The following is a 13969-nucleotide window of genomic DNA, read 5'->3' as shown; positions in this document are numbered from 1 at the left end:
CAGTAAATCTTTGATATAGATCTCTAGTGTTAAATGATGGCCTACCCTGCAAAGGTATGCTCTTGCATAGACTGCAACCAGCGGATCTCCAATTCCTCTAATCATAGACGTTAAACGTGGGAGACATTCCGAAATCCCCCTGTTAAGGTTTTTCAGAAACGAAAATGAGATTTAACAATTGAAAACAGCATTGTATCACCTACAGATAACTTCAGCAGCTGCCTTGTAGATTGACAATTGAGCGCGAGCTATAGAAACTCCTACCAAAGCAGTAGTGTATTAGCACAAAATTCTATTTCAGAAGTAAAATTTTGTATGTACAGCAACACATACCCTATATTCAAATTGCAGTATTTGTCATTAGGAGTAGTGCAGACAGCCAGGTTGGATGCTTGACTTGTAAAAGACGAGCACAACTAAAAAGCTGCCCTCTATTTTGCAGGAACAGGGGAGCTTTTTAGGGCTGTAATTCAATGTGAGAAAAGCAGCCGCCTGAAGCGGAACTGGCAGAGCTCCTTGTATGTCTCATTTTCCCACAGGTCCTTTTTGACAGAGCTGTACTAGTGCCTGGAGATGAGGCCCATCAATTCCAGTAAAAGAACTGCTTTTTAGGGATAATGAAGTTGTCACTATAGTAGCAGTTTGGCTTACAACACTCGTTTCAAAATATGACTGAAAAAGGAGGAGTACACGTGAAGGAACATTTTCAGCTCAGTAACTGACACTGTTTGGCAACATATGAAGCTTATACCAAGATTTTCAATAGATAATGGCTCATTGCTCATAAATTGTTTCTCCAACTCAGCCTCTAGCAATTGACAGACACATCAACATTTTCCTTTCAGTTTTCTATCCTGTATTTTTGCCTCACTCCTCATCTCAACAGTCTTCCTTTCACCTCCACCATCTGAAACTACTGTTTTTTAATTTGCAAACTTCCGATGTCACAATTATACATATATTCCAAAACTGCAAGCATTACTGCATTTCAAATTGTATGACAGTCTGCCTTGACTTTTCCCATGGCATCTCACTAAAAACTCCAAAACCTCTCAGTACTGCTTCTTCTCAGATATATTGAGATCATATCCACCATTAACCACAGAACTTGCACATTAACTGTGTAAATTAGTTTTTAAGTCTGGTCATTCACTTCCTTCCCATACTTAACATTTACTCTTACGTTTTGGATAGGAACTTATTGCACTTCAGTATTGCTGCTTCCACGTAACTAAAATGAAGCCAAGTTAAGGACCAAAACTAAGATACATGCCATTTAAAAACATGAAAATAAACTTACATACCGAATACATATTGAACAAACTATTTCAAGGCCTTCTGTATTAAATCTCACTACACTTTGTTGAATTTTACAATCTACCTACAAGATTTTTATTGTTTCAAAAGTTTTCACACATCAACTCTACTTTATCACTGCCCCGCTGGTCATAGCCAACAATTCAGCATTCCGTTTACTATGAAATATGACTCAAAGTTAAATTAAAAACATACAGCCTGAAACAAACAAAGCAAAGTTAGTATAAACATGAGATCCTGTGGGTTTTATTGAAACAAACAGTTCATTTTTGGAAACGTGTATGAAAAACCTGCAGACACACTCCGAGAGTCTCACTTGACAAGGATACAATCTCGGAATGAGTTCTCTGATTGAAGCAATCTTGAAAAACCAGTTCAAGCAAGTTTCTTTAGCTGTATCGTTAACAATCTCTGGAGAAAAATTATCTGGGAGAAAAAACAACAACCCAGAAATAGTTACACTCCTAGAAACAAGTTACTTTTCATTCTAGGTTTAAAACTGTATTCTTTCCTTTCAACAAGAAATTAGGCACACCATAATAAACTCAAGCAGTATGTTTGCTTCTCAGCTCTGCTGTGCAGCAGTAAGAGCTGAGCTTCCATCTCGTACTAAGTACCGCTTCAGAAGCTAATCAGAAGCTAAGCCAAAGCTAATCTCAGATCTGCTACTCAGAAATCTAAATTCTGCCTCCCCCCAAAAGAAGAAACTGAAGAAAAAGAAAAAAAAGGAATATATAACAAATACATGTATATAAATCCGTAACAAATGCATACATATAAAATAAATTTAAGTACTCAAATTCTCTGCTTTAAAAGGCTAATACAATTTTAAAAGAATATTATTTAAAACTGTATTGCAAAAAGTAGGAAATACTAAACACTGACAAACAGTTGTTTTAGTACGCGAAACATCTAACACCACTGCACAGTTCTCTCCTTGTGAGCCCTGGGACTATTTGTGTCAGCTGCCAGCAGGAAAAAGATGACACCCCAGCAGAACAGATGGGTTAGGGGGACAGAGCTGTGGTTGGGGGGTGCACAGTTGCATGGCGAACTGCTTCCTCTTTGTCTAGATTGCCTGGAACAGAAGGTAAAAACAGGCTCCTTGGATCAGCTCAGGTCTGAGGCAAGATGGTTGGAAAGGCTGGATCTCTCTTCTCTCAATGATAAAGCTCGACAAGCAGCTCCTGCTGTGAATGTCTGCTTATAACTCCTTGCGAAAGCTGTAAAATACCAGTGCTCTCCCATCCCTGCCCCTAGAAGGTGAGAAGCTCCTGCTCCCTAAGTTTCCAACTTCTAAGACTAGAGAAGCCACACACTAGATGCTGGCTGAGTACAGGAAGATGTTCTTTCTCATCTAGCACCACAGGAGTTCTCATCCAACTTTGTTTTGCTTGGCTCCCAAGGGACAAGCATGGAGATGGAGGTTGGGCCTGAAACCTCCAGGGTTCATACTGCCCTGCATGGCAAGCACAGCACAGATTTTCCTTCTCCCTCCCACTTTTATAGCTGCTTGGGAAGTTCCCACCAGCAATGCCTCCGGCAGCTGTACTGCTGCAGCATGAGCTCAGCTCTCCGGAACAGAGGTAACTGTGCCCAGTAATCGTGACATGCGATGGGAACTGTCTGCCTTCATTAATGTTTATAAGAACAGTTTGCCAGATCTGCAACAACCAAATTTACCTTAAGTGTTTTCTGTAAGTTTATTTTAGATTCAAATATTTGTTGGTTCCAAGCTTCTGGCTCAAATCCTATGGATTTAACTACAACCTAATGGTACTGTTGCACTGCCAACTACAGAGTAAGAAAGTTTCATATTTCAAGGACATGCACTTAATACAGTCCAAATTGCAAGGAAATGTCTTTATTTCCATGGAATGTTTCAATGCCTTCCTAAAAAGGTTCTTCCATATGCATTTGTACTGTAAATGTCAAATTAGACTTATTGTGTTTAAACTTTAAGCTACTTTAACCTACTAAAATATAATATTTTCAGAAAAGACCATACACTAACAAAAGAAGGAAAAAAAGTCTTCATCTAATTTGGCCATTCATGTTTAATTCTTCCTCTGCTTATCTATCATTCTTTTGATTTCAAGTCTCAGGAAGATACAGTTTGTGTTTAGTAACATCAAAGCCACAAGCGCACTTTATTATACCTTAGGTATATTCTTCACAATTAAAATGTAAACTTGCATTAAACACTGTGAATGGTTGGAAGTTATAAGCAATTACTTTTACTCTACTAAAACCTAAAAATTACTAGATTCAGATCAGAACTTTTTCCATAGGAGATACACTAGCATGGGTCCTGTTTAACCTTTACGTTTGTTCAGACATTATTTTTTTCAAGGAGCACAGCAGAACAAATATGAAGTTACCTGGCAAAGAGACACGATTGTCCATGCACATTGACAGAATTCTTTCATACACTAGTTTCCCTGTTTTTAACAACAACAAAAAAAAAAAAGAGAAAGATCATTTATAACAAACTAAAGAACTGTAGAACACAAAATGTTGATACAAAGGTTCCCTCTCCAACATATGTTGAAATTAGCTGGAAAAATCTTCCCAGAACACTAACATGATGGTGCCCTCTAGTGAGCCTGAAATGTTAAGTCTGAATTTAACACCGCACACCATGAAAAATGTTATCTGGTTCCCTTAAGTGCAGAGGTAGCATGCAGATCAGATTCCTCCCAGGCCAGGGGAGGACAGCTGGTGTCCTGCCTTTGCTGAGTTTGGCCATTATGTTATCTTCAGCAACTTTCAGTAAGTAGGAAAGAGCACAAAGAGGAAGCAACACCTGAAAACACAACTGAATCTACGTCATAGCACATCCTGCTAACCATCACAATACCCTTCAACTTCGAATGTCGTCCTAAATCTTTCCGTAAGTTGGCAGAAAAACAAGAGAATCACATGAAGTGGATGACAATTACACTTAAAGGATCATTTAAAAATTATCAAAATAAATTTAAAAAATTAACTACATTCTGATCACTTTGCAGTCCCTGTTTGGCTAAAGAAAACTTTCTGACTTCAATTCTTCAAAAATAAATAGAATGAAATACTGAGTCAAGAGGCTGCCAAAACCAAAATATTGTCATAACAATGACAGTGTGTTTTAAATTTCAAAATGTAGAGCTCATGACTTTTCACAAGGTTTTGTTCTAGATATTCACTAATATAAAAAGCATAGGACTACAAAATGAAATATTTTTATTTTAAATACTTCACTCATGAGAGTTTTTGAACAATTACATACCACTGATGTCCAAATGTTTATGGTGGAAATATTCCATGTTAAAACTGAAAGGTCTTTCAACACTTCTTAGATAACTTTGATGTTTTCTTATATTATAAAAAAATTAATTTCATCTCATGAAAAATTTTGTAGTAAGTCTGACACATTACTTACCAAAAGTATCAAGGATATCTGTAATTAAAACAAATTTACTTGGATAAAACTGGATTACTGTTGTGTCTGAAAGAAGCTTAGAACACTAGAAGAGAAAAGAAAAAAGAAACATTCTTAGGGGCCAATGCAAGTTTATGTGCTTACTCCAGGCAGGCTGGAACAGATGAATACCTACAGATGGAAAGAACCAACATGAACTATCCAGCAAAAAGCACAAGAACCTCTAACATAACACATCATGGTACTCTTTGTATTTTTCAGGTTATTCTTCATTTCCAGCAGAGCTAGTCACAGACCTGTTTTTCCTTTATACAGGGTGATCTACAATGCAGAATATCAGCTGACTCTGCAGACCTGTGCATTTGTTCAGACAAAACAAATTCTGTCCCAGAAAAAGCATAAAAAGGCACTTTTTTCTAAAACAACCTTTTTAAAGAGCATTTTTCAGTTTCTCACCATCTCTCTAAGCATCTGTATCAAACACAAGATTTGATGTATACTAAATTAAGAAACAATTTTAGAAGTTTAGCTAATGAGCTTTACAACACATCTTTGTGGCTCACATAACTAGTTCAAACATTCTGGAAACAGGCCAGCTGATCCACAGCCAGCCCCAGGGAGGAATGTGTAACCAGTCACCACCCACAAGCACCCAACACGATCGCAGCAGTTGGACGATCAGATCATGATGGCTGGTACAAAGTCACATCTGAAAGCATATTAACCAGTTTGGTTCTAGTACTGTTGAATGTTCAGCCCAGGTAGGAACATGTCCATTTGTGATGTGAATTCAAAATACACACTGAGGAATGAAGATTTCTTAAGATATTAATAATTAAGCTATAGTTTGTTTTCCAAGATGGTACAAAACCTGCAGACTAAATTGGAGCAAAAAACTTTGGCAGAAGTTTATTCACAAAAAAATCAACTTCCACCTCAAGAAAACAGTCAAACGACTGCCTGGGGAGAGAAATTCACCTTCTTCCTACCTAAGCCAAATGCAGCCTTTGACCTCTGGCCTCTATTTAAGACTGACAAGTCCAGTATTCCCTGTGATCTCTGTTCCTTCTCTCTCTATCAGAAGAGAGTTCTTCAATCTCAATGGAATAAATGAAGTCCAAGTCTTTACTACATTTCAAAAATCCAGGATGCAATCCAATACCTGACAAGACTGCTTTGTTTAAACAAAGAAATAATAACATTTGAACATGCTTAAATGAGGGGCATGCTTAGTCTTTTTGCTTTATTCATCAGGGAGGAACACTGAGCCCTGGGGAACACCACCTGTGACCAGCCCAGCCACCAGCAGGATGTGACTCCATCCACCACCACCACACTTTGGCCTCGGCCGTCCAGCCAGCTATTTACCCAGCATAGAGTACCCCTGTCCGAGCCACAAGCCGCCAGTTTCTCCAGGAGATGCCATGGGAGGTGGTGTCAAAGGCTTTACTAACATCTAGGTAGACATCCACAGCCTTGCCCTCATCCAGTCAGCAGGTCACCTTGTCATAGAAGGAGATCAGGTTGGCCCAGCAGGACCTGCCTTTCATAGCCCCACGCTGGCTGGGCCTGATCCCCAGCTGTCCTGCACGTGCCATGTGATGGCACTCAGGGTGACCTGCTCTGTCACCTTCCCCAGCACCGAGGTCAGGCTGGCAGGGCTGTAGTTCCCCGGATCCTCCTTCCTGCCCCTCTTGTAGATGGGCATCACATCACCTGACCTCCAGTCAACTGGGACCACGCCGGTGAGCCAGGACCAGTGATAAATTGTTGAAGTGGCTCAGTGAGCACTTCTGCCAGCTCCCTCAGCACCCTCAGGTGGATCCCATCCAGCCCCATAGACTTGTGCGTGTCTAAGTGGTGCAGGAGGTAACTGACCACTTCCCCCTGGATTATGGGGGCTTCATTCTGCTCCCTGTCTTCCAGCTGAGGAAGCTGGGTACCCAGAGAACAACTGGTCTTACCATTAAAGACTGAGGCAAAAAAGGTATTAAGTACCTCAGTCTTTTCCTCACCTTTTGTCACGATGTTTCCCCCTGCATCCAATAAAGGATGGAGATTCTCCTTAGCCTGCCTTTTGCTGCTGATCTGTTTAGATGAGGGACCCCCGTGCACAGTGCTGGAGCGCTCGGCTGCCGATCCTGCTGGCACTGGGGCTGCTCGCCTTCACAACCATTCACACGTTATAAATTCAGGCCCTGTCTTAATAACCAGAACCCTTCCAGCATGTGAAGCTCTGTAGAACTCTTGCACAGAGAATAACAGCTTCATCCCCAAAGTCTAAATGAAAGATTTTGTGTAATTTCATCATTAGTTCTTAAATCAAGATAATTCTAGCATTCATTAAAACTTCTTTTTCCATCCCTGTATATATTTCTGAAAAACAACAAGAACAAAAGGCCAAACTTCCTCCTCCTACTGCATACTAATCAGTATGTGATTATAATAATGATAGACTATACATATAATCACAGCCTGGTGTCAAGAAAACTGCTTGCTTCCTTTAGGGGATACAAAATTCTTAAAATTGTGTTATTTACTAGAAAGAACCACCAGAAGGAAAGTTCAGCCAGGTTTCTACCCTATTCTGCATTATAAGAATATAATTATTACCCTTGATGAAATTTTTTTAATTCATGTTAATTACCCAAATACCTAATTCATTCTGGCCTAGTCTTTCAACTAATGATGAGCATCTGCAGCATGAAGTTGAAGTGCAAAGTGAACAACACAGACAGCACTTTAAGAGAGAGAAACATGCAATTTTGGCACCACTTTCCTAAACGGAAGCACTGAATCCCATCTTAGAAACTGCATTATTTCAAAATCTCTTGTGAAACCATTTGTAAAAGAACATGTGAAAGTAGTAATGCATAGATTATCACTGCATGTCAGACATTGTGTGTATACATATATATACACACAAATGCACGTTTAATGGACTGTAAATGCATTATTACATCTATGTCTGCTTTCTTCTCATCCCAAGACTTTTAGTACTGTATCTTCTTTCACTAAAATATTCCCACTTCATAATGCTATATATGGTGCTTTTTCTTTTGAAGAATAATAGTGCTGATTTCATAGCATTACAATAGAGCATTAGTCACCCTAGGTCACATATAATTTTTTGATCTCACTTCATTTCTCTTTCATTTCCTTTATTTTCTTTACCACAATTTAAGCTGAAACTACTGCAAACAGTTTTCACAAGAGTATCCAGCATGACAAAAAAAAATAATCATTACTTTATATAACCCCACTTGATGACTATCAGCATTGCATCAGTTTTACAGCTTTTAAGGATGTCGTTATCTCCTCTGTCCTCTGATGCACTCTGCCTCTGGCTTTTTTTAAAGGCCAAACAAACGAACAAACAAAAGCACATTTAACTGCCCTATTTCCCCCTGCCCCCCTCAAAGCCCATCACTCCAAATGAGCCAGGGGAAGACTGTGGACAAGTTTTAAAAATAATAATAAAAAAACCCCAAAAACATACACATACTTTAAAAACCTAGAGTTGTTTTCTGTAGCTTGCTAGAGTCCTATATCAGGCTACTCAATGGCTTTACTAAGTCTGGATAAGGACAACACTGACATTCAAGAAGTCATTCTGGCATTACTTAGGGTGGGGAGCAAGGGGCTAGAAGGGGAAGAGGAGAGGAAATGACATGTCCTAGAAAGAGTTAATATCACTACATGTTATTTATTCTAATTATCCCTAACTGGGTAAAATTTCCACGTCTGTCATTTAGCCACTTTCTTTAACAAGAATTCCACCCCACATACCCTAGTCAAAATCAGTACATAACAACAAAGTTGAAAATCCAGCTGTTGTCAGAAGTCATAAGACTCTGAAAGAGATGGGTTTCAGTGAGGAACAGAAGAAAATAACAGAAAAATAATAAAACCCCTTCTTTCCCCAAGAAAGAAATCGGACAAGCCACACCACCAAACTCACTGGTTCTGTACAGAACAAAAATGTAAAACTGACCTGGATGACTATTTTCAGAGCTTTTACTTTCTGATCAGAGGACCAAGCATCCTTTAAAGACTGGTTTAGTTCTTCAATTCGGTTCATGTAATCCTGCTGAGTCAAATTCAACAGCTCCTTCTGTGACCCCTGGCAAGAAAACACAAGCCTAATTAATAAAGAGAGGGAGGGAACGAAGGAGAGTGCCGGTATTATAGTCAAATCACTGGAGGGGGGGCATGGGCGGGACCACAAAACTTATTACAAAATCCCCTAATTTTCCCTTTTTACTTTTGCAGCATCAGTATTGCAGGTGTTTGGCACCGGAGTGCATCACAACTGCTTTGCTTTTCAAGAGGCATAACATGCTGGTATTTAAAGTTGTCTGAGAGGTCAGAAATGCTGGACTACTTCAGTGGTATTCTACTTGTGGTATAATTAGTGCACTAACACTATACATAAGCATACTAGCACCTACACAGAGAGAAAAGAAACATTTTGCCAGCAACGTCCTAAGAAATCCACGGACATCAAGAAAGGCCTGGCTGTGTTCGCCCTCAGTAAGAAAATAAAACTATCTTCATTTCATGCTCAGTACCAGAGTACTCTTGTGGCTTGTTCTGCAGAAAATCTTACAGATCTTATAAAAAGATCATCTATCAAAAATAAACTAGTGAAACACTGGAAACAGAAATAATTGTTTAAGCTTTAGAACCAAACTAACACAGCAACAAAGGGACTAAAAATGTGTTTAGAAAAATCAGAAGGTATTTCTGCAACAGTCTTCAGTAGAAGTATAATTAACATTAAAAACTAACTTCAGGACTAGTTTTGATGAGTTTATTAAGCTGCATTACAGAATAAGAATTAAGACTACTAGGCTCCACAAATTTTAATAGCAGCTGCAGACTGTACACAGTACCAAGGTAAATCAACATCGGTAAATCAGGTGAATTTTCAAATTACAATTTCTAGTGATACAAAAATATGATTCTGCCTGAAATCTATAGCAGTAAGACTGACATTACTAGAGAAGTCCCATGGAAAATATTATTTACCTAAATATATAAATATATAAGCACGCAGAATCAAGACCTTTTTGAGAGGTTTCATAAAAGATTTCTATTTCACAAATGTATTTCACTTTTAAAATGGTGATGTAATTGGATGAGAAAACTTCCTTACCTCTTCCAGATCATCCAGTTCTTCTAACCTTGTCCTCACTTTTTCAGAAACTGCTGAGCCAGTAGTTGTAGCTTTTCCTGTAAAGAATTATATGCTTGAGTTTCTTTAACATTTAAACACTTGGGACTTCTAAAAGGAAACAAACCTGAAGAGGCTTGACACAATCAGACACAGAAGACAAGTGATTTGATTCATTTTGTGACTATTCCTGAAGTCACATTTAAACATACCTACAGTTCATTCACTTTGAACAGGGAATGACAAGTAAGCAAAACTGAATATAAATGGATTTTCATGCAAGTTGTGCTGTGGTAAGGAAAGAACCACTGGATCGAATTGTAGGATAATATAGGTTAAAAGAAAGCCCTACGGAGGTCTGTGTCCAACTTTCCTCCTCAAAGCAGGTCCAATTGTGAAGTTATAACAGGTTGCACTGGGTTACACCCAGTCAATTTAACAATGTCTAAGGGTGGAGATGTGATACTTGTGACAACTCTCCCTGGACATCCTGTTTCAGTATTTAACCGTCCTCATTCCAAAAAAAGTATTTCATATTTTTGCAGAAGCTGAAATGCTGCATGTTTGCTCATATGTAAGAACTCTGATTTACTATGCAATCAGCTATGACTACTCAGCCCAGAGCTGCTTCACTGGAAAACATAATAAAATATTTAACATTTGGTTCTTTTTTGAACACTCAGCATACAGTTGAAATCATTTCACTTTCATGTAAAGAGAGTAACTGAGCAAGTTCCCAAGAGACTTGTTTGCTTTCCCTTCCAGCAAGCAGAAGGGCTGATAAACATGATCCTCAAAACATCACTGCTCACTTTAAATGGAAGAAAGTTTTAAGCTACAGTGGAAGGAGTGAATTCCATTCCCTTCCACAACATATAATCAAAATTAATTAGCCTACAGGAATACAAGACAAGGTGGCTGGGTGGTTTGTTTTCAATATTTATTTTAAGTAAAAATCCAACAGAATTCTTATTCACAAAAAAACACAGATCCAACCATGTGTCAGAATGGGGGAGGACAGGAAAACACATTTCAACTATTCCTGACCACAAACCTGTCACTGCACCCTACCTCAAGCAACATTTGTTACTGTTAAAGAAGCTGCTTACCTTTTTCAGATCCCATGTACAGATTCTGTGAAGAAATAGAAAAAAAGCAGACTTTTAGAAAACATGCACTCACTAGCATTCCAAGAATGCAGAGGATAATTACACTGCTAATTAAGCCTCTAATCCTTTAGACACAAGACCAGAAGTCATTTGTATTGTTACATAAAGACAAAGTGATGGCTTCTAATTATCAACAGACTTTTGGACTTGGCTCCACAACCACCTTAGTAAGTGACAGCTTGTGGTACAGCTTTCTACAAGAGTGAAACTGAAATATAGAGGACTAGTATTTACTCATGAAATCATTGCAAAACAGCAACATCCAAAATCAATTAAAGGTCTAGTACAAACAAATAAAACTGGAGAAGCTGCCACTTACAATAGAGAGCTTCTCTGTTGTTGTGTATCTAGCAAGGATTTCACCGCGTTTGCTTGACCATGGTTCAAAGTCACTTCCTACTGCTGAGCTGTCATCTTTATCCCGTTTCTTTCGTGTACTATCCTATGAGGGGAGTAGAAGTGCAAATGTTAAATACAAATCTGGAAAAAAAAAAAAAAGAGAGAAGGCTGCTAAAGGTTAACTTAATGTTTCAAGTGCTAACTGATCCTTCCCAAAGTTACAATATTAAAAAAATAATCCACATTTTAAAAAATATGTCAACATAAACCAGACAAATATCGGTAAATAAGAATACGTTATTCTATTAATACAGGGTATTTCCTATTTGCATTAACCTCCTAATTGGTGAGACAAATATATTTTATGCAGGGTTTGCTTTCTGGTTTTGGTTTTTTTTTTTTTTATTTAGTGGAGTTAACTGCCCCCAGTTTTACCATGGTAGCAGTAGTAGTCACAGGATCTGCGGCTGCTGCGAATAATGACAAGGGGTCGGTACCGTCCAATACACTGCTCAGTGGGTCCATCACAGAGCTAGAAGAAGAAGAGGAGGTAGAAGAAGTACTTCCTTTCCGGTTCATCTTCTTCGTCTTGGATTCAGTAACCTAAAAGAAAAATTCAAAACTACTCAGCAAAAAGGCTTTCTCTTCCCCCTATTTTCTTCAATAAATTATCAAAATACATGCTATAGAAATTGCACTGTTACAATGACAGCAAGGACCAACAAACAAACTCTTTACAAGAAGCATCAGCATTTAAATGGAAGCACCTGCTTTTTCCCTGAATCTGGAGGCACTCTTCAATAGCATTTTCATTACCTTTTCCCCCGCACCCTTCCAATTCTGGGTCTACAGAACCGTAAGAACAAGCACTCTAAACTTCTTTCCAGCACCACTCCTTTATTTTATTGGGTTTGTCCCTCTCCTCCAACCTCTTTCTTGCTCTTTGATTCCCTCTGCCAGTCTCACCTTTACTTTTCTGGCACAATGATACTCAAGCCTGGAACATTAAATCTATTCTTAAGGCCTCCATCTCACCTCCCTCCTGACCTTCCTCAGTAAAAGCTGCTGTCCATTTATCATTCATTAGCATATGACTATCATCTCTTTGAAGCAGGATTTTTTTTTGTACATCCACGTTTTTAAAAGCCTCTCATACATTAAAGAAACAATAAATGTTTCAAAGCATACAGCTGACTGGAAGTTAACCCAAACCCAAATCTTACATCAAGCAATTACGCAGGTTATTTGTAATGCAACAATCTGATTTTAAACTTATCCATTATTCAGCATTCAATGCAACCAAGAAAACCCACAAGCTGGAATGCTATATTTGTCGGGAGGAGACTGTTTTTAACACATAACAGCACTAGTAAATTTCTGTAAAGGACAAACAGAAGAAACCTTGATGCCTCTAAAATAACAGGCCACTAACATAGAAAGCAACTTCACTAGCACCACCACCAACTTCAAAGCCTTTTCAAGAAAGAGAATAAAAGGAACCCGAGCAGTTTTAATTCATATTCGTTTTCCAAAAGCACAAAAAGAAACTCACTGTAATGGGTTTTAGTGGATGGTAATCACCAAAATCCAAGGGTACAGATTCCAGTTTGCACACTTCAGATTCTGAAACATAGTTTCTTGATCTCGCATGCCTTAAAAAGCAAGAGCAAAGCGTAAGTACATATAAATAATCACATACTTATGAACAGAGAAATATATCCTACGCCCACATAGATGGAGGCATGTTTACAAAAAGAAACACATGTTGACAAATAAGTCATTGAAGGACCAAAATGTCTCTCTCTACTGAGATAAATAAAACTAAAACCGAAGAAACTTTACTTTCAGTCATCCAATTGTATTCTTTCCCTACAGCTGGATTCTCTTCCATTCCATTAAACATTAAAAGGGCAGTTTCACCAAGCATTTGTATGTGTCACAGGGTGATGGCGATTATTAAACACAACTTTCCAACTGAATAGTCAGAGTGAAAGGAAAATGTAAGTATGACAACACAAGGGAAGAAATCGAGTGATCAAGCACAAATATAACGAGGAACTGCACAGATTAACTTATGCAGCTGCAAAGCTCTTCCCTGAGAAATCTATTTCTATCTGTTCAGCCTCATAGTACAAGTTGTAAAAGTTAAATTATAAGAAAAATACCTTATCAGTACTCATATGCTTCCATTGTGGATAAGTCCTTATATAAATGTATAAAAATTAAGTACGTCTTTAAGTGAAATAAATCACAAAAAACATATGCATTTCAGGTTTTGTTTTTAATGTGCTATTAAGAGAGAACTGTGAGAACTATGGCCTCCATTTCTAATTAAAAAAGACTTGATTACAGAAAAGAACAGAAATAGAAGTATTTGAGTAAAACAACATTGCCACTAGGAATTAACAGTAACACACACTAAGTTATCAATCACAGTTTAAGGACGCTGCTTTTTTATAAAATAGATTATTCATCCTGGTGTTAATTGCTCAAATATAAATATAGATTTATATTTTTAAAAGGCTTTTAAAGCACACTTGACAATGT

General features: G+C 38.1%; 1 protein-coding gene across 3 annotated transcripts in view; it reads right to left on the bottom strand.

The window, feature by feature from the left end:
* The window catches only part of VPS35L (VPS35 endosomal protein sorting factor like), a 56554-nt gene that overhangs the window by 39987 nt on the left and 2598 nt on the right, over positions 1-13969 (bottom strand). For 2 of the 3 annotated variants that reach the window (XM_040592983.1, XM_040592984.1), the window contains exons 2-12: positions 12975-13074; positions 11858-12025; positions 11403-11525; positions 11024-11048; positions 9897-9973; positions 8733-8861; positions 4739-4823; positions 3699-3758; positions 1647-1743; positions 1184-1231; positions 46-139 (exon numbers count right to left, since the gene is read on the bottom strand). In XM_040592983.1, the coding sequence (XP_040448917.1) occupies positions 46-139; positions 1184-1231; positions 1647-1743; positions 3699-3758; positions 4739-4823; positions 8733-8861; positions 9897-9973; positions 11024-11048; positions 11403-11525; positions 11858-12025; positions 12975-13074 (1006 nt within the window). Of the gene's footprint in view, positions 1-45; positions 140-1183; positions 1232-1646; positions 1744-3698; positions 3759-4738; positions 4829-8732; positions 8862-9896; positions 9974-11023; positions 11049-11402; positions 11526-11857; positions 12026-12974; positions 13075-13969 lie in introns of those variants that run through there. The other variant, XM_040592985.1, reaches the window with a different exon arrangement.

The sequence above is a fragment of the Falco naumanni genome, chromosome 4, assembly GCF_017639655.2.
Source record: "Falco naumanni isolate bFalNau1 chromosome 4, bFalNau1.pat, whole genome shotgun sequence".
NCBI lineage: Eukaryota > Metazoa > Chordata > Aves > Falconiformes > Falconidae > Falco > Falco naumanni.
The sequence above is the reverse complement of the archived record's forward strand: the minus strand, read 5'-3'. Positions and strand labels throughout refer to the sequence as shown.